This window comes from Glycine max, chromosome 13 (genome assembly GCF_000004515.6).
Source record: "Glycine max cultivar Williams 82 chromosome 13, Glycine_max_v4.0, whole genome shotgun sequence".
Lineage (NCBI taxonomy): Eukaryota > Viridiplantae > Streptophyta > Magnoliopsida > Fabales > Fabaceae > Glycine > Glycine max.
The window spans coordinates 32619661-32640956 of record NC_038249.2 but is presented as its reverse complement, the minus strand read 5'-3'; the positions used below and the strand labels follow the sequence as shown (position 1 = coordinate 32640956).

The 21296-nt window shown below is 27.5% G+C and overlaps 2 protein-coding genes across 5 annotated transcripts; one reads left to right on the top strand and one right to left on the bottom strand.

Annotated features, from left to right (window-relative positions):
• Positions 1–6617: 6617 nt before the first annotated feature.
• LOC100791856 (uncharacterized) lies at positions 6618–11364 on the bottom strand. 4 transcript variants are annotated; one of them, XR_005887939.1, is made up of 6 exons: positions 10992–11364; positions 10469–10580; positions 8937–9029; positions 7819–8019; positions 7623–7735; positions 6808–6945 (listed from the first exon to the last, which is right to left on the bottom strand). XR_005887939.1 is itself a non-coding variant. In XM_003542890.5 (5 exons), the coding sequence occupies exons 1-5, from the start codon at positions 11306–11308 to the stop codon at positions 6712–6714; spliced, it is 957 nt and encodes a 318-aa protein (XP_003542938.1). In that variant the 5' UTR covers positions 11309–11364; the 3' UTR covers positions 6618–6711. The 4 variants fall into 4 exon arrangements, 2 of the variants coding, with proteins under 2 accessions (XP_003542938.1, XP_040864227.1); XM_003542890.5 differs by lacking the exon at positions 7623–7735 and having other exon boundaries at positions 6618–6945; XR_005887938.1 differs by having other exon boundaries at positions 7623–8019.
• A 6060-nt stretch (positions 11365–17424) lies between these two features.
• Positions 17425–19076, top strand: LOC102668744 (uncharacterized). The gene is made up of 4 exons (XM_006594440.4): positions 17425–17736; positions 17805–17942; positions 18011–18145; positions 18214–19076. The coding sequence occupies exons 1-4, from the start codon at positions 17472–17474 to the stop codon at positions 18945–18947; spliced, it is 1272 nt and encodes a 423-aa protein (XP_006594503.1). The 5' UTR covers positions 17425–17471; the 3' UTR covers positions 18948–19076.
• Positions 19077–21296: the final 2220 nt, after the last annotated feature.

Below are 21296 nucleotides of genomic sequence, written 5' to 3'. Positions count from 1 at the left end.
GAGAAGAGCGAAGTGGAGATATGTTTATATATAATGTGTGCGAAACGAGAGAGTTTGGTTTGTATTGAAGAACGAACACGTAAAGCACAAGGAAAACAAATATCGGCGGTGATGGAGCGAGCGACGAAAGGGACTTGGATGGAGGTTGGAGCGGTGTCTTGTGTTATATAGAATTTGAGCACGTGTTCCACGCTTTTTTAACATTCTCACTCACATGTCATGATAGTACTAGTGTGTATGTATGAGTGCCACCGAACACGAAACCGCCACACAACTTGTGATTCGTGTTGTTGACATGCTGTCACCGATTCCAAAATCAATATAATCGTGAATCAAATCCAAACCGCTATATTTTTTTATCACGATAAATAATTATTTTTATTTTTAAATTTATGATTTGTTGATAAATATGTTCTTTGAAAAATAAAAAATATAAAATTTAGTCTTCAAAAATGTAAAAAAATATGATAAATATATCGCTAATTTGAGTCTGTCCTCATTACTAATAAAATAACCAATAAAATAACCTATGTGTCATCTAAAAATGAATTGAAATGATTATCAATGTGATCATTTTTAATTCTGAACATAGAGACATATTTTATATAATATTTTCTGGACATTTTCATCTTCTCATCCCACTGACAAATATAACATATATAACATTAAAAGATGAAAATATAAAATTTAATCTCCAAAAGTATTATTATATTTGTTTTAAATTATGTTTGTCAATATAATTTGTTAAGTGATTATCATTGTTATTATATTTTACCTTTAAATTAAATGAGATTTTAGGTCTAACAAATTAGTCCAATAAAAATATAATGATATTTAGGTCCAATAAAAAATAATTGACATTTTCGTTCAATAATAATAAGTTATATTTTGATCTAATAGAATATACTAATATTTTGATCCAAAATAAATTACTAACATTTTTCTTAAATAAAACATATTGACATTTTTCATAAAAAACACACAAGTGACATTTACGTTCATGAATGATATCTTATTTAAATTTTCATCCAATCTAATTAACATAGTCACATTGACAATCATTTCAATGACAAAATCTTTCATTTGTGTCATGTAGATTATTTTATTAACAGTTATAGACGAAAGTTAATGTCATGATAAATATATTTGTCATATTTTTTATATTTCAAAAACTAAATTTTATATTTTTTTCTTTGCATTTGTTAGTAAATTACGAAAAAAAAATAATTATTTATTATTTTTATTATTACTCGAGGACCACGTACTTAACATTTTAGTTTCCATAAAGTAATTAACGAGAACCACACACTTTTTCTCTTCTTTTTTTCTGTGAAAACGAGAACCGCGCACTTAAAACATGTTAGGTTGATTTTCGTATAATTATAATATTTTTTAATTTATTTTTTTTATTAAAAATTTATTCATCTTTTATAATCTTCGTAGGAGAAAAAAATAATTCATCATATTTTAGTCAAGAAAATAATTAGTACACAAGAAAAGATAAAATAAAATTTTATAATAAAAGATACAAAAATTATTGACAATGTTTTTAAATAGGAACACTATATTATTATTTATTAAAAAACACTTGTACAATAAGACCGGGGTGGACCAAGGTAAGACTTTGAGGAACAATATAAGAAGTTTTGCATGGCAATTATAATTTATTATATATTATAAATTTATTAATTTTTAAAATAATTATTTTAAAAAATTCAAATGATAATTATAATTAAATAATAATATAAAATTATTTTAATACATATTCATTCAAATATATGTATATATATTTAAGGAGTTTTATCATATAAACAATATCATGCAACATAAATAAGTCATTTAAGTGTTATTTATTTTTCCTACTTTTTAACAAAATATTTTTATTTTTTTAATATTTATTGTAGAGATAATTATATTTTTCTTTTTCCAAATAAAATGTTTCAATATCATATATTTTTATTTCTAATAGTTAATATGTTATTACTATTTTAAAAGTTTTAAATAATTAATTTATAATCAAATGTTATTTATTAATCTTTATCAATAAGTAAAACTTACCAACACTATATAACAGATTGGTAAGTTAAATTTTAAAACATAATCTCAGTGTTCTTATTTGTAAGATTGATCCAAGTTTAAAATCATATTTTTTTATAAGACTTAATTTATAATCTTTTTTATATTAATTATTTTTATATTAGAAATACTCTTAATTAAAAAAAAAGAACATATTGAAAATCAATTAAAAAAGAAAAAAATTAATTATAAAGATACTTTTTGAAAAATTATAAATTTAAGACAAATTTATTATTATAAACTAAATTATTTATTTTTCTTAATTTTAATGAATGAGGTGATTAAGTCTTATAAATAAGAAAAGAGACAATATCTACTATTTTATCTTCCCATTATCATTCTTTCTATATGTTCTTTGCTTTTATTATCTCATCTTCGATCACTCACTAAGCAGGATGTTGAAATTTTAAAGGATTTTTATAAAATATTAATAATCACTAAGAACACATTACGTTAGATTATCATGAAGAGGTTTTAGGAATATTTAGATCCATTATGATTGATCAAACAAATGCAGCGGAATCTGAATTCATAAGTGGTTTCTGATCTATATACTCTTCTTAGGATCTATTACGGAACGAAACAGCGTAACCGGTGACTTCATGGTTCTTCCTCAATCACAACCTCTTTATTTTTTAATAGGACTTGATAACTCTTTATATGGAGAGAAGAGAAATTATATGTGATAGCTCGGTACATTGGAAATCATAACCTTTTTATAATGTGTTAACCTAATAGGATTTTCATTATCCCTTAATGGGTCTACTCATTTAAGTTCATATAATCTAATTTGGTGTCGTACTACAGATTCACTTAATTTAATTACATAAAATAAAACTTACTAATAATAAATAACTAATATAATTATTTTATAATATTAACTCACATTAATTAATCATTGAAATAAAAAATTCTCACACACGAGTCTATATACATGTACTGTGTAAATATATGAAATGTGTATTATATATCAAGTTGCATTAAAGTTCAGCCATGTTTTAGTGAGGAGTTTTAGCATTTGTTATGACACAATATTTTTATTTTATTTTTTAACTATTTGAAAGTAAATTATTCTTCAATATTGTTAGCTACTATTGTCGTGAAAGTTAATTTAGTCAGTAATATAAATTGTTCTAATTTAGTAGTTTTTTTAACATAATAAGATTTTTCATAAAAAAATGTTTAACGAAAATACTAATTTTATTATAAATTCATTAGGATTCTTGATAGAATATGAAATTAGTGATTATCATTTGTAATTACGGGTCTTTTTAAAATGCTTAATTTATACGCTATGTAAATATATTATTTATTATAGTTCTTAGATTATTTTGAAAAGATATAATTATGAATATTTTGTATGAATTTCGATGCTAGTTAATATATTTATTAGATTAATTTTAATTTTCATATTTGGTCCTCCCCAATTATTTAATCCTGGGTCTGCTCCTGCAACAAAATTATATGTTAGAAGTACATTTTTAATTGATGAATACCTACATATTTTTTATCGAAAGTTTTTGTCTTGAGTCATAGAAGATTATTGTAAATGAAAAATTATTTGACGGACCTATATTCACAGATCAAAAGTGATTAACTGTTGTAAAAGAACAATTAAATTCATTAACTAGCTCTTTTTCTCTCTTGATCAGGGCTGGCTAGCTAGTTGACTATGGTTATTGATTAGTTAATTGACACAAAGCTCATGTGGCTAAGAGGCCATGCCGACTTGCAATATTGTCAAAGAGGTGTGGCGTAACCATGACAATATGTTTACCCAAAGAAAGAAAAAGATAGTGACTTCAAAAGTAAAGCACGTGTGCCTCTTTCGATTGGAGAGGCTTTGCCAAATAAAACCCTATTTTTTATTTGCAGGAACAGACTACAAGTGGAATGCAGCAGCAACCCATTAACTCAACAGTCGGCTGTTATACGCCAGGAGTGTCAATAAAAAAAACCCAAGCAGAATTATAAAAATTAAACCAAACTGAGTTAGAAAGATTAAACTGTTTTGGAGAAAAAAATAAATAGAACCACTTTTTTAAAATAATTTGATTAACCGAATTATTTTTAAGAAGTCGTTTGGTTCAACTCAATTCAATTTGTTAGAATAACCGATCTATATGGATACAAAAATAATAGTATTATACTGAATTAAATCAAATCAAACCTAAAAAAATTCAAATTATTTTAGAAAAAAAACTGAAGGAACCGAACCAATTTTATAAAGTGGATTGAAAATGAATCGGTTTGAATTTTTACAAATGATTTTCCTTTTGTTTTCTTTTTCTTTTTTCTAACTATTAAAAGTAGGGTTCTTGTTTTTTGTGAGACTCCAAAATAGAACTCATTATAAGACTAATTTTCCTGTCCCAGATTTAGTTACTTACTCGAGGATAGAAATATGTTTGTTACAAAGGAACACTTAAAAAGTGAAAATAAATATTAATAGTATATTTTTCATATTTACAATAGATTTTCAGTAAATTACACTAATACTTTCTAGCTTCTTGAAATTGCTTAGAAACCTCTTGTTTTTTTTTTTTTTAATGTTTACGGCATCTTTCCATGTAGGAGTACATGGTGGTGTAATATTTTTTCAAACAATTAATTAAGAGATTAGTGTAATGTATTAAGGATGTCTATGTAATATTTTTCAAACAATTAAAAAAAGTTGACATGAAGGTAAAAAAATAAAGAAAAATATTGAGAAAAATTAGACAAAACTTCAGTAGTTTTAGTGTAATTTAATCTTTTTTTTTTAAGATGAAATAGATGTGAGCCCATTCAAAATCCAATTGTTGGAAGTGCCTAAAAAAACATACGCATCTATCTTTTTTTTCTCCATGTTCTATTCCTTTTGAATGTGAACCCTTGTTTGGTCGTAATTCCGTCAAACCGTGAGATTTCATTCAGCGTGGCGTGTCATATGCATATATAAATCTAGAAAAAGGAGATAGACAGAATTAAGTAATTAACTACAAACTTTCCCGGATCCTTCGTGCTGGGTTCAACCTAGTTTGGTTTTTTGTTTTTTAATTCCACAAAGTTAGGCCATTTGATTGCTCATGACTTTGCAAGAATTTGAGTTTTTCATTTTGTTTCTTTCCACTTCTTGTATGTTATTGCATGGAAATTATGGGATGCTTACATTTAACATATCATCATTTTATAAAATTAACTATTTATATTTTTAAAACAACTATTTTAGTTGTTACTGATTTAGTTTTAGAATAAAAAATTATATTTCCCTGCTTTGAGTGATGCTTAAATTACACGTATAAATTATATTTCATTATTTTCAATATATATAGTGAATTTTTTTAATGATGATAAATAATTGTGAAAGCATCTCCAAATGATATTTTGTCTTTTTCTTAAACTTTAATTTTCACCAACAAATTCATTTTGCACGTCTTGTTATATTGGTTTTAATGTTTTAAAAGGTGAAATGATAATTTGACTACTTTATATCGACTTTGAAAATTTATCTAAACTCTTTATTCCCTCTTTATGCAAACAAACATTATACAAACACTCCATATTTATAATTGTTATTGTCAAGCTTCTATTCAGTTAGCTAAGGATGCAAGATCTGTCATGGTAATTGTTAGCACCTATATAGCAGCACTCAATCAATCTTGCTTTATCACTTACCAACAATTATCGGAATCCTAGAATGTGTATTTGTATATAAAGTCTTCTCTTATAACTGTCCCTGACCGTAACCACTCAAATTTACCGTTTGTAGTGACTCAATAAAAAGAGGATGAGAAGTTTTATAACTTATAAGGTATATCTGTAAGAGAGAAAGAAGACCGGTGTTTATGTTTATTTCATTTTCTCACGATTTCTTCTTATACATGTGTTAGCATTTATAATATTTTTTGATATAATATTTTATTGATCAATTTTATTAATGATTAACTTACGCTTTGTATTTTTAATATATAAGCAAGAATGTTAAAAATAATATACCTACAACTAACTTCTAACTAAGATAAAAAATTTCACGATGCAGATAATCTTTGCCCGTTGAAAACTTGAAATATTATATAAGTTAAAAAATTATTTACAGTTACAGTTAATAATTTTTTTAAGTATTTCCAACACACTTATTTTCAACACATTTATTTCCAACAAAATTTGATCAATTAGAAATAATAATGGCTTTCCATCATTAAAAAACGATTTTTTTATTTTCATTAGTATCAAGCATTCTTAGTCTTCAGAAAATGGCTAATATAAAAAAAAATCAAAGATATCATTGACATAATTTCATCCATTTTTAAAATAAAAAAAAATTAAAAATTAATTCTATTCATCATAAAATATCAAAACAATGAAATGATAACTTTATTAGTACATTTTGTTTTACTACATTTCTAGCTCTAAAAGGTAACAAGCCAAAATCAAAACAAATAGGGAAAGCATTGACGACTTCGGCTATAGGGAATGAGGATGAAACGTTAGGTAGCTCAAAGTGGAAAGGAGATTAAGCTTTAAAATGAGTAATAATAATTGTCATGATGATCAACATGTTATTAACAAATGAGTAATCCTTATAAATCAAGGTAATAGTAACATATTTCAATTTTCAAGGGCCACAACTTGAACTAGTAATCTAACATATTACTATGACCATGGCCACTTAGCATCTCTCCATCTAAACCACCGGTTCTGGGGACTTAATTCAGCTAAACAACAACCTGGATCGCTTCCTCTTTGTTGCAGATGCTGCCTATTATCATCACTCAATCCACAACACTGCAACTTTTTGTCCCGCATCAAAGCTTCATCCTTATATGTGGGAATGCTATATCTAGGGTGTTGGACAAAACGCACGTTTTTCCACCAGAGTTTTATAGCCTGCAGAAAACAACATTGAGGAAGATTAACATATTGCACACAGTACAATCATAAATCAATTGAAAACATAAAACAGTTCCTAAACGGATTGATGGCGTTCAAAAGGTGACATGCTGATTTAACTAAAGCAAACAGATGCTTTAGTTATAATTGTCGTTTTTTATTAAGGAATCACTTTGTTTTGATGGAAGTAAAGATAGGATGCATTTCCCAATTGAAATGCAAAAATTGATTATGACTTCAGCCAAAACTTGTACATTCTAGTATTTTAATCTCAAGCCAAAAAAAAAAAAAACGTATACTGTTATCCTGGAAGAAAATGATGATGTCATGCCATCAAGTGTGAACAATCCAAACCAGTGGAAAAAAATTAATTGTCAAAGCAATCATTATTCAAATCCAAATCCAACGGAGTAGACAATAATATATTTTTAAGTATCAATTTCATATCTTTTCTATTAATGCACATGTTTTTATCTTTCAGAAGTAAAAAAATACCAGATTATAATTAGGTTGAATATAAAACTGTTAGATTTATAAAAAGAAAAATCATAAACCTTCAAGTACTAGCTTAAGCTTTTGGGAAGTTCATGCATGACATGGTACAAGTCCCAATGATGACATGGTCAACATTTTAGTCCCTATTGTCCCCATTTGTGTTCAGTATGGAAGCCTACCTCTGATTGCAGGGAGCTGGTCTCAGTAAATTTCAGTTCCAATCACACTTCAAATTTCAGTTATTTCAAGTTCAAGCCTCTTAAATTGCTTGCCAAAGAAAACTTATCATAGTCTGACAGCACCACAGCAGTTTCAAAAAATACTTATCATATAAAAACACCGTAAGAGGGAAGTATAGCAAAAAAGGAAGCTTACATGCCAATATATCCATACTGCAACTTTATGAGGCATCAACCAAAAGAAAACTGCATGATCTGACTCTGGGGATGAGCACAGCTTTTTGGCTTTCAGACTGGCAGTAAAATAGTTTCCATGCTCAGGATGATGAACAGAAATTGATATTGTAAGATTCTCTCCAGGATCATTTGCTTTGATATTCCAGCTTCCAAGCATATCCTAGTATAGCTCAAGGAGATGCTTATTAATAAAATGCAGAAAATTTATTGAAACTTATTGTGATTATCTTACAAATTAAATTTAACCATGTAGACAAGTATCTGAGGCAAAACAAGATATCTATTAGACATTGTAGTGTATATAGGAAATGTTCGTTTATTAATCCAGAGTCTTCATTACCATCATTTTGTTCCAGTTTCATTCCCCTAACATAGTGAATAATGCTATATTTACTCTCTGTATTCTGAGAATGACAGTATTTTATTTACATCCTGTTGAAAGAGAGAAAATGCAAGAGATGTTGAAACCTTGTGAATGTTATCCCATAGCAAGTCTGAGAGGTTTCCTCTTAAATATATGGAATTTACACGGCAACCAAACCATCTAAATGATAGTATACAGCAGACTGCCATATAACTTAATCCTTTTCTGGAACTTCCCAGACCTCAACAGGCAACATCATTTCAAGCTACTTTGGGCACATAAATAGGAGAACACGAGGAATCCAAAAACAAACAAGCAAGCTCGCAACTGATCAAACATTGATTAACTACTTGCAGTGCTATGTGAAAATATAATGTTCCATGTTATGCCTCCAAAAATATAGTTTTTCTCCTACCATTTCTATAAACACAAAGAAAGAAAACTTATCTCTTGTTATCTATATAACAGTGCAAATAGACTCAATATTAAGTTCAGGAAGATGAACACCAAACGGAAGTTGCAGAACAGTGTAAACCAATTCTCAAGAACCAGAAGAGGAAGAAAAAAAATTACAAGGGTAGAGTGGAACAGAGGAAGTAACTGTTGTTTTTTCAATCTGGATAGAATACAATAAAATAGAACAGATAATAGTTTTTGTGAACCATAATTTCCTGACCCCTAAATGCCGTAAAGGAAAAGCATAGTTTACATACCATAAAAGGACTAACATGCAAAGCCTTGGCCACTAGATCAGAGTGTGGGTTGAAAACAAAAGATACTCTTTCACCCCATGGTGTATTTGTCACCTGAAAAAAAAAAAAGCAGTACTGTCAGCATATAGCAAAAAATGGTGCAAAACATTGTATCTGATAGTAAGAGTGTAAGACAACAAGAACAAGACAACACTTGCACAAGGTTTCAGCCTAGAATTGGAGAAAGACATGTGATAACTGCGAAATTTGGATTTAACTGAGTCAATTTTTATTAAGAATGATTAAAATTCCTTTACTTTACTATTGTTTGTAATGAAATAATGAGGATTTTAATGTCATTTTAATGTTTTGACAAGCCGGATTCAAAAGAAGAAAATTACAAGTGCTTTTGAGGAAAAAATTGATGCAAAAACTTAAAAAAAAAGTTGAAGATTGGGTCAGCACAAACTTAGTGCAAAGAAGTTCAAATATGCGCTTAGGGAGAATCTTGCGTTAAGCGCGTGTGATCACCGCCAAGCTCAGAAGGTCCGTCCGCTTAGGACAAGGTCACGTGAAACTATAGGCCTATGAAAGGAGTAAGAAACAAAGGAGAAAGACATATCGAGACTCAGAGCTATCCAATGAATACATTCAAAGCCTTGGGCATCTCTAATATGGGAAACCCTCATTCTCTAGCCATTATTTCCTTCTTTTCTTTTATCTATCCCTTCTTCTATCCACACCAGTCCCTAAGTCTCTCATGAAATCGTTGCTATAAATAGAGTGAGATTTTTGCAAAAAACTTGGGAGAAAAAAAATAGATATAGACTCTTTAGCGGGAAATCAAGAGATAGAGTATCATAGTAGATGTGGGTGGGATAAATTGGAGAAAAATTATTAACATTACATCACAATAGTTTTGACATCCTAGACTCCAACACACTTTAAGTTACCTTTAAGCATTCAAGCGCATTATCATCATTTTTATTTTTTATCTTTATCATCTCTTACTTTAACTTCTTATCTTATTTTTTACCTCTCTTTATCTTCTATTTTAAATTCTTTATCTTTCTTATTCTTAACTTTCTCCCAATTTTTCATTCTTTGTATCTTCTATTGCTTGAAAATTGAATTTGCATCAATCTAAGTACAAACAAAGTCCATGTGGAGTCAACACTTGGACTTTCATTTTACTTTACTACTTATGATAAATTGATACACTTGCCAACGAGTTAACAACATGAACACTCTTCATATATCAAAATATTTGAAGTTCAAAATACATGTCCACCCCAACCCCCGAAAGAAAAAAAAAACTATTTCTCATTCAACAAAGAGAATTCTGGACAGAAATGAAAGCTGCTAAAATGCTATCAATTACTTAATTTCACAGAGAAGAACACATAAACTATAGGCCTAATTCTAACTGGTTTGAGCAAGTTGGATGGAGTTGGTGGTGAGAAAAGATTACTCACTAATGAATTTAGTCATGAATGAAGCATAAACTAGAAAAGTCACAGAAACTAAGAAAAGAGAGCATCTTTGTCACACACCTCAGCAATGCACTTCTTCAACCTTTTAGTAGAGCCTTCAACAGCATAACAATAATACACACTCAAAGGATTCTGTTCATAACCCACACTAGGAGGGATTGTCAGGAGCAAACTGCAGAATTGGGTTCAACATGAAGCAATTGCAAGTCAAAACTTCCACAACAGAGAAAAACAAATCATCTTGCATCCTCCGTAAATTTCTCCGTAAGCATTTACAAGAAAAGAAAATAAGAAACACAGGTGAATTGAGTATCTCTTGTAAACTGAAATCAACTTATGCAGCCAGCTTTCATCGAAGTTTTCTATCAAACTTCTCCAACAACTGAGATGCATAAACTGATATTAACATAAAAAAAAAAAAGAGTAAACAGTTTTCTTTTAAAAGTGCTTACAGTTAAGTTTATCCAAACAAACTCTAAGCTTAACAGTCGCTGAAAACAAAATTGAAACTTCAAGGTGAAATTTTGCATGACTCCGAGAGAACCCAATGGGGAAAAATGTAGAAATAAAGAAGAAGAATTACATGGGCCCATTGGTATCAGTAATTTGGCGAGCTTCATCGAGAGAAAGATGATCGTGAGGCGCATGAGGCGCACGATCGAGGTCAATGAGCGCATAGCGGACCTGGTATTGGAAGGAATGGTTGACTGGGTGGCGACGTTGGTGCCAAACTGTGCCTTCGTAGAGAGATATGGGTTCAGCTTCGTCATCGGAGAAGGAAGAAGCGGCGCGTGAGGAATTCCACCGCTGCAGTAGCGTGTGAAAGGGAAGGACAAGGGAGAGAAGAAGAGAGGTGAGGGAAGTGGAGACGATAGAGCAAAGGAGATAAAATATTTCCATTGTCAGCCTTCTTTTTTTTTAATTTTCCTTTTCCTTAGGTTCTAAAGTCTTTGACTACTCAAGTTTCTTCTTTTATGTAACACTGCAGCTTGGCCACGTTGGCCTCCAAGTTATCAAATTTGTTCTCGTAATTGTTTGACCCGTGTATTCCAACGGCATGGTGGCGTGTTACATGTTGAGCATTGTTTATTGATAAAAACATTTTTATTATTATTATTATTATAACTAAAGAAGAGTTTATTAAAGAATTCTACGAAATTCATTTTCAAAATGCATTTTAAATAAATATTTAGAAATTTATATATATATATATATATATATATATTTCAAAACTAATTGAGGGAATCATTTTGTCAAAAGTGCAAGTTGTATTTTCATATAATTTACTATGACTTATCACTTGAAATAACCTGATAACAAATATGACATACTTAATACTTTAATATTTTATGACAAACAAATGATATTGTTAATTATTTAGCAAATTTAGCACATACACAAGAATTTGAATTGCAAATTTTAGATAATCCCACAAAAGATAATGTGTTTTTCTATTTAAAGATGTTAAAAAGTTAACAATAATTCACAACATTTGTTTGTAATTTTGATTGGGCCCTTGTCCTTCCCACCAAAAAAACTTAAATATAAGAGTGTCACATCTTGCGTCCTTTAAAATGATTTTCAGAATCAAAAAACTGGTTTAGAAGTCAACTATGTATAAAAAAGACGCTGGCACCTTTCCACATTCGCCCTAAAAATGGTTACCTCTAATTAATTAAGAAGATTAGTCATAATTTTTAAAATATTTATCCCTCCCAAAAACCATTGAAAGCTAACTATTTCAAAGATTTATTTTATTTAGATGAAGCTCAAATTTTGTTATTACTTAAAAAAAAAAAAAGAGGATTAATATATTTTTTTAATTTTTTAGCTTGTTAAAGTGATCCTCTACTTTTACCTATCTTCCCATAAGGACGAATCCAACAAAAGAAATTAGGGGAGGCCAAATATAAATTTTATAACAAAAATTTACACTAACTATTTATTTTATATAAGAAAAAATCTAGAATATGTTAAAATGAATTTCAAAAAATGTATTATACAACTTAATGTTTTTTTATTATACCATATTATTGGTATAAAATATTTATCAACTTTATTAATAACTAATATTTATTAAAAAACTTAACTAATCACCTTTAATATGATTTTTCCTTCCAATCATATTTTTAATTATTATTTACAATATTCATACTTTAGACCTTATTTTAGGGGACTGAATTCACTATTATCTAAACCAACAATCATATATAACTTGATATTTAATTTGTTTTTTCTAAAGTTTGTATAATGATATTTAGATTCATAAGTTTTAAATTACACTTAAAATTCAAAAATACATATATATGAGCCTAATAATAATAAAAACAATGATAAAATATATAAGAGAAATAGATTAAAAAGGCAAGGGCCCCTTCTCAATACCTATGTCCACCTCTGGTTTGATAGAAAATCAGGATTATATAATTCTTTTTTAAGAAAATATCCGTGTGTTGTAATTTTTTAATTTTATTAATTATTAATTTTCTGTTTTTTAATTTACTTTTGTAGTGATTTAAATTTGATTAGATAGTGTAGAAAGAAGATTTAAAAAATCAAATCTTGTGTCTCAAAAATCTCAAGATTAAGAATATGTCAAATCCAATTAATCATTTCTCTAATGATCATTTTGTTGTTGTTATGATTGAAAATGATCAAAGAGAAATTTGAGTACTCACACCAAGTTATTACAATTTGTATCCCAAAATTTAACAAGGTTAAGAAGATGTACGTCCAATCAACCTTCTTTTTCCATTGACAATTTTAATTATTTAAATTTGCCATTATACTTTTTTTAAAGGCCCCCGAGATATTTGAAAACAACTCTTAAAACTTGATCATGAACATGATGCTGCAGCACCCGCCGGACTGACTAGCATTGTGAAACAAAAACAAGTGAAGTAAAAGAATATTACAGATGACTTGTGGTTTTGGGATGGGAAACAGATGGATGGCACACGGTGACTAGTTTCATGGAGGTTCATAGAGAATAGTAATGGCTTTTGTGTGTGAGAAATGTTGCAGGAGGTGGTGGTTGAGAAATGTTGGAATAAGATAAAGACTTTATTGTGCAGAAGCAAGTTTCTTTGATCAAAATGGTGGAGATAGGAACAAGGAAAAAGAGAATTTGGAAGGATACCTGAAATGGTCAGCTTAAAGTGAACGTTTATGTGTTTTTTTTTTTTTCTTTTTCTATCTGAAATGTTTCTTTTTTCTTTTTCTTGGGGGGATATGAACTTGATTGAGTTGCAAAATGGGAGTGAAAAAGAAACAAGCAAAATCAAATGATTCCCACCTTTTTTTTCAAATTATGATTTTTTTTGTTTTTCATTTTACTATTTTCTTTTTAATTTTTTCATTTTTCTGCATACTTTATAATTTGTCAGGAGAAAATTGGATATCTACAATGAACATTATTTTCCATTTAAAAATTAATTTTTTTATAGATATAATCTATTTTTAGGAAAATAAGCTCCACGTGTAGGTTGGTGGGTTTTGGCATATGTGTTTGTGTTATGTATTTTATATGTAAAATTTGTCATATTTGTGAATTGAAATGTGATATTCTAAAAAGTTTTGCTCAAGTGAAGAAGAGAAAAACTCGTCCAAGTAGTTTATTCAAAAGATGCTTAAATATATTTTTATTTTTAATAAATATTTAAATTTTGTTTTTATTTTGTATTATTTTTTGTATAGTTCTTAATAAAATAATTATTTTATTTTTAGTTCTTATTATTTTGCAGTCTCTGATAAATTAGTAAATTTTATGTTTGTTATTTGATAAATTAATAAATTTGTTTTATTTTTTACTAATTATAAATAAATTATTTTTTATCATAGAACAAACAAAAAATTCACAAATTTATTAGAGATTAAAAAAATGTCAAGGATAAAAAAATAAAATAATTTTTTATTAGAAATTTAACGTAAAACAAAATTTATTAGGAAACAAACGTAAAAATAAATAATTTATTAAGAATCAAAAACATATTTAAATTTTAAAAAGCTACTCATTTTTAATTTTTGTTCTTTATGAAAAACTATTTACTATTTTAAGAATTTTTTTCTAATAAGTGTTTGGTACAACTTTTAATTATAATGAGAAACTAAGTTAAAAATAAGTTGGATTAAACACACTCTGACACTCGAGAGAACATAACTTATTTTGACTTATCAATTGAGTTAACCATTAAGGGTATAAAATATAGCATAATTCAATCCATAAATATGTTTAAAGAAGAAAATGATGTTGTTGATTGTCTAACTCATTGGTAGGAGTTTGAATTGCATATTTTAGATAGATCCCTGACGAGGGAGTACAATTTTTATGTTTAAAGATGTTAAAGGGTTATATAATTCACTTCTAGAATTATTTGGATTCTTGTCCTCCTTATACAAAAATAAAAAAATACGTCAATATATTAGCATTAATGGTTACTTTATAACTCATTTAAGTTTTTACTTTTTTAATCTCATTCTTGAATGTGATTTGTCTATCGTGGCATTATAAATTTTTATATTTAAACTTCATATCATAAGTGAATTTTATTAAAGTTTGTTGGTTTCACTATATAATATTCATTTACAATACATTTATATCCTTTCTTGAAACAAATATAAATAAATCAAACTTTTCTCATAAGCTAAAATAAACCAATGCATTTCAACTATAGAAACTATCATCTAGTTTCTCTATAAGTTGCGACAAAAGTTAATTTTAGGTTAAATTACAATTTCGGTCCTCTAGTTTCTTAAATTCATAATTTTGGTCTTCTTGAATTTTAATTGTAACATTTGGTTCCCTCTTATTCTTATAAATTGGTGATTATGATCCTCCTGATAGATTATTAATAAATAAATTTTGATTAATTGAGTTATTAAGTTAATTATAAATTAATCAAAACTATTAATTATTAAAAAAATTAATAAAAAATTATTAATTCTAATTTTCTACAACATTGTGTTCCTCTTCTTCTCTGCAAACATCTCTTCTATCTCCATTGTCACATGTGACTCCTCTTCTCCAACAATAACATCACATTAAGGTTAATAGTCTTTTATTAAAGTTTTTTAATGATTAATAATATTTATTTAATTTATAATTAATTTAATATTTCTAATGATTGTGATGATTAGTTAATAGTCTATCAGGGGTTCAAAATCAAAAATTTATAAAACTAGAAGGACCAAATGCTACAATTAAAAATTAAGGGGAGCAAAATCATGGATTTGGAAAATCAGGAGAATCAAAATTATAATTCAGTCTTAATTTTAATTAATGAGAGATGTTTGATAAACATATTTTTATTTTGTTCTCTTATAAGTTCTTATTGAGATCTTTTTCCTGGCATATCTCAATAGTATTAAAAAATTCAAATATGACATAATGTAAAATATTTAATGTTGGAAAAGTCACAATTCATTAAGAAACAATATATTGAGAAAAAAAATTATTCTTAAAAGTGTAGGATTAAGAGTTTTTTTTTGTTATACGTTCTTTAGGTCATTTGATATATGTCTAATCTTTATTAAAAGTATTGAGCTTAAACATTATACATGACAAATGTTTTTCATAAGTTTGAAATCTTAAAACTTGAAAGAACATAATTTATTTTTACTTACCAGGTGAATTAACCAATAAGGATAGAAAACATAACATAATTAATACTTAAATACATTTAAAGAAACAAATGATATTGTTGATTTATTAGTTTATAGGAAAGAGTTTGGATTGCATATTTTAGATAAACCCCCCAACGAGGGTTAGTTTTTCAATTTAAAGATGTCATGAGATTAACAATACTATATAGAAATGTTTTTAGATTTATTTGGGGTTTTGTCGTCCACGGTACAAAATAAAAAGCATAAATATATGAGCATTAATGGTTATACTATATAAATCATTTAAGATTGTGCTTCTTTACTATCACTCTTTAATATGATGTCTTTTTATTGTTGCTTTTTGACTTTTTATATTATTATTTTTTATCATAAATTACTTTTATTAAAGATTGTCGGTGATTTCACTATATTGTATTCACACTACGTCAACATCTTTCCTTGAAACAAATATAATTCACACCGGATGGTATTCAAACTTGGTAAAAGTAAATAAAACATATTTCATAAGATAAAACAAACTTATGCAATCCAATAATAGAAGCTCTTGTCTAATTTCTTTAAAAGTGTAGGCACCTATTAATTTTAACTTATAGGAGATGTTTGATTAATCTTGTTTTCAATTTGTTATCTTTTAAGTGCTTATTGGGATTTTTTCCAAGCATATTTCAATAGTATTAACAACAAAAATTCAAATATGACATAATGTGAAATGTTGAATGTTAAAAAAGTCATATGATTCATTAAGAGGTAGTATATTGAGAGAAATCTTTATTTTTAAGAGTAGTCAGTTGAGAGTTTTTTAAAGTCTAATCTACATTAAAAATAAAAATAATATTAAGTTTAAACCTTATTCATTACAAATATTTCTCATAAGCTTAAAATCTTAACACTTGAGAAAACATAATTTATTTCGACTTATCAGTTTAATTAACCATTAAGGGAAAAAATATGACAATATTCAATACTTAAATATGTTTAAAAAAGAAATGGTGTTGATTATTTATCTCACAAGTAGGAGTTTATATTGCATATTGTAGATAGACCCCCAATGATGTAAAGCCATTTTTTTGTTTATAAGTGTCACGAGGTTAACAATACACTATAGAATTTGTTTTAAATTTGTTTGGGCTCTTGCCTTCCTCAATACCAAAAAATATATAAGCATTAATGGTTATATTATATAAATAATTTAAGATATTGTTTCTTTAATACCCCTATTGAATATACGTGATGTCTTTAATTAATGTCACTATTGAATATACATGACGTCTTTCTATTAATGCCACCATTGTCGGTTTCCGTAAATAGTATTCCTATTGTATTTATATTTTTTTTTAAAGAAAATATAAATAAGTTTGAGGGGTAGGCATACTTCCTCACTCAAATAACTCATTTTGATCTGTTTAAATCTTTGCTGAAAGAGTTGGTTTTCTCATTCACGATGAATACTTCTTCAGCTTTCGATAAAGAAAATGCTAAGGGGAAAGAGAAATGCAATTGTTGCTCTTATTGTGACAGAGCATTTGACAATTATGAAGGTCTTGAAGATCATAAAAAAATGCATGAAGCTGAGTTTAAGCGACTTGTCAATCAAAGCAATCCTTTTCATAATTCAATGGATATCACCAAGCCCATTTTTGGTTATGGAAATGTCTCAATGAAAACTTTGTATGGAGGTACAACAATCAATCCTTGTGTAACAAAAGGTAAATCAATAATCATATTTTAGTTTAATAATTCTTCTAAATCAAGTCACTAATCATGCTAAATGTAGGAAATTGTTATGGTGACAATAACAGAGGAGACCATAATTCATTGTTCATGACTTCAAGTTATTCTTTTACAAGAACCAACAATGCATCCTTGGTAGCGTCACTTCCAAATAAGGAGATTGATCCTTGTGTAATGAAAGGTAAATTCATAATCACCTTTTAGCTTAATAATTTTTATAGTTCAAGCCACTAATCATTATAAATGTAGGAAATTGTTATGGTGGTAATAGCCGAGGAGACCATAATTCATTGTTCATGCCATCAAATTATTCTTTTACAAGTAGCAACAATGCATCCTTGGTAGCGCCAATTCCAACTAAGGGGATTCCTTGTGTAACAAAAGGTAAAACAATAATCATATTTTAGTTTAATAATTCTTCTAATTCAAAAAACTAATAATTGTAAATACAGGAAATTGTTATGGTGGTAATAGCCAAGGAGATCGTAATTCATTGTTCATACCTCCAAATTATTCTTTTACAAGAACCAACAATGAATCCTTGGTAGCAACAATTCCAACTAAAGGGACCATTCCTTTTTCTCAGTATGTGAACCATCCAATTTATATGGGTTCCTCTAATAATTATATAGGTCACACACCAAGTGCAAGTTCTGGTATAAGTCATCAATTTGATGCTAGCAATTCGCAATTTTTTATTGATGATTTTACCATACCTTTTAGAAGCAAATTTCAAAATATCAAACCTAATGGTAGCCATCTTCCATATCCAATCTCTGTTAGAAATCCTTCTTTACCAGGTTATCACATGACTGAACGTGGTTTATCCATATTCCCTTATTCTATTAAGCCTTTTTTTGTTGATACCCAAACACACTCTATTAGCTTAAACAATATTCACCAAATTTATGAGAGAGTGAAAAAACACAATAGAGATGAAGTCCAAGAAAAAAGTTCAATGATGAATCCACCCAAAAGGCCCAATATCAACTACGGTCCACTTGTCTGTCATGAAAGAGAGATGCTACAAAAGAATGAATCACTTTTTTCTACCAAAGATGCCAAGCTTAAAGCTATAGGTGCAATTGTCTTCAATGATGAAGGAAAGATTGGTTCTACTTCAGAGAGCAAAAATAATACAAAAGAACAAGAAGATGATGATTTGGATCTTTCCCTTCATTTATAGATATGTATTTCTTTGTTATGAATATCATGCATATGAGTTTAAATTAATCTAGTAAAATTTTTCTCTTTTTTATGTACTCAATAATGAAATATTTAGTTAATGCATTTGTATTTTATGCATCTTATCTTATTATGTATGTATTTTCTAGTGAATTATTAAAGTCTTGTTATGCATCTTATCTTATTATGTATGTATTTTCTAGTGAATTATAAAAAAACTACTAATTATTTTAAGATTTTTTTCTAATAAGTGTTTGGACTTTTACTTTTAAGAAGAAATTAAGTTAAAAATAAGTTGGGGTCAAACACATCTTAACAATAGAGAGAACACAATTTATTTTGACTTATCAATTGAATTAATCATTTAGGTTAGAAAACATGACAAAATTCAACACATAAATATGTTTAAAGAAGAGAATGATGTTGTTGATTATTTAGCTCATAGGTAGGAGTTTGGATTTGCATATTTTAGATAGAACCGTAATAAGGTCATATAATTTTTTTGTTTGAAGATGTTATGCGGTTAACAATATCTTATAAAATTCACTTCTAGAATTATTTGGGTTGTTGCTCTCCTCAATGCAAAAATAAAAAAAAAAATACGTCAATATATGAGCATTAATGGTTATGCTCTATAAATCATTTAAGATACTATTTCTTTAACGTCACTCTTAAATGTCGTTTGTCTATTGTGACATTGTAAATTTTTATATTTAAACTTCATACCATGTGACTTTTATTAATGTTTATCGATTTCACTATATAGTATTCATTTAGACTACATCTATATCTTTCCTTGAAACAAATATAAATGAATTAAAATTTCTCATAAGCTAAAATAAACTAATACACTTCAACTATAGAAACAATAATCTAATTTCTCTAAAAGTTGGGGCGCATAAGTTAATTTTAATTGATGGAAAATGTTTGACAAATATAGTTTTATTTTGTTCTCTTATGAGTTCTTATTGAGATGTTTTTCCAAGCATATCTCAATAGCGTTAAAAAAATTCAAATATTACACAATGTAAAATATTTAATGTTGGAAAAGTTGCACAATTCATTAAGAATCAATATATCGAGAACAATTTTTATTCTTAAAAGTATAGTGCTAAGAGTTTTTTTTGTTATACACACTTCAAGCCTTTTGATATAAGTCTAATTTTCATTAAAAATATAGAGCTTAAACCTTATACATGACAAATGTTTTCGTAGATTTGAAATCTTAACACCTGAGAGAACATACTTTATTTTTACTTATCACTTGAATTAACCATTAGGGATAGAAAACATGACATAATCAATACTTAAATACATTTAAAGAAGGAAATGGTGTTATTGATTAATTAGGTTGTAGGAAGGAGTTTGGATTGCATATTTTAGTTAAACTCCCGATGAGGGATAGTTTTTCAATTTAAAGATGTCACGAGGTTAACAATACTCCATAAAATTCTTTTTAGATTTGTTTAGGATTTTGTCATCCATGATACAAAATAAAAAGCTTAAATATATGAGCATTAATGGTTATACTATAAAAATCATTCAAGGGTGTGCTTCTTTAATGTCACTCTTTAATATGATGTCTTTCTATTGTGGCATTTTAATTTTTTATATTTTTTTTATCATAAATGACTTTTTATTACAGATTGTCAGTAGTTTAATATATTGTATTCACACTACATCAATATCTTTCCTTGAAATAATTATAATTCACACGGGATAGTATTAAAACTTGGTAAAAGTAAATCAAACTTTTTTCACAAGCTGAAAGAAACTTATACCCTTCAAAATAGAAACTCTCATCTAATTTCTTTAAAAGTTTAGGCATGTAGGTTAATTTTAACTTATAGGAGATACATTATCTTGTTTTTAATTTGTTATTTTTTTAAGTGCATATTGAGATGTTTTTCCAAGCATATCTTGATAGTGTTTACAAAAAAAATAATCAAATATGACATAATGTGAAATGTTTAATGTTAGAAAAGTCATACATTTCATTAGAGACAATATATTGAGAGAAGTCCTTATTTTTAAGAGTACTTAGTTAAGAGATTTATTTTTTGTTATGAGCACTTCTAATCTACATTAAAAATAAAAACGTTAAGTTTAAACCTTATCCATTACAAATATTTCTTATAAGCTTGAAATCTTAACACTCGAAAGAACATAATTTATTTTGATTTATCAGTTGAATTAATCATTAAGAAATAAAATGACATAATTCAACACTTAATATGTTTAAAAAAACAAATGGTGTTGTTGATTATTTAACTCACAAGTAAGAGTTTAAATTGCATATTATAGATAAACCATGATGATGTAGTGTCATTTTTCTATTTATAAGTGTCAT

What these genes read in the sequence shown, in the direction of transcription:
- LOC102668744 (XM_006594440.4), top strand. Translation starts at nt 17,472, where the DNA reads ATGAATACTTCTTCAGCTTTCGATAAAGAAAATGCTAAGGGGAAAGAG. An exon ending in CAATCCTTGTGTAACAAAAG is followed by an intron (nt 17,737 to 17,804) that starts GTAAATCAATAA and finishes TGCTAAATGTAG; the next exon opens with GAAATTGTTATGGTGACAAT. An exon ending in GATTCCTTGTGTAACAAAAG is followed by an intron (nt 18,146 to 18,213) that starts GTAAAACAATAA and finishes TTGTAAATACAG; the next exon opens with GAAATTGTTATGGTGGTAAT.
- LOC100791856 (XM_003542890.5), bottom strand. Translation starts at nt 11,308, where the DNA reads ATGGAAATATTTTATCTCCTTTGCTCTATCGTCTCCACTTCCCTCACC. An exon ending in ACTGATACCAATGGGCCCAT is followed by an intron (nt 10,581 to 10,991) that starts GTAATTCTTCTT and finishes CCAATTCTGCAG; the next exon opens with TTTGCTCCTGACAATCCCTC. An exon ending in CAGTATGGATATATTGGCAT is followed by an intron (nt 6,946 to 7,818) that starts GTAAGCTTCCTT and finishes TGTTTTCTGCAG; the next exon opens with GCTATAAAACTCTGGTGGAA.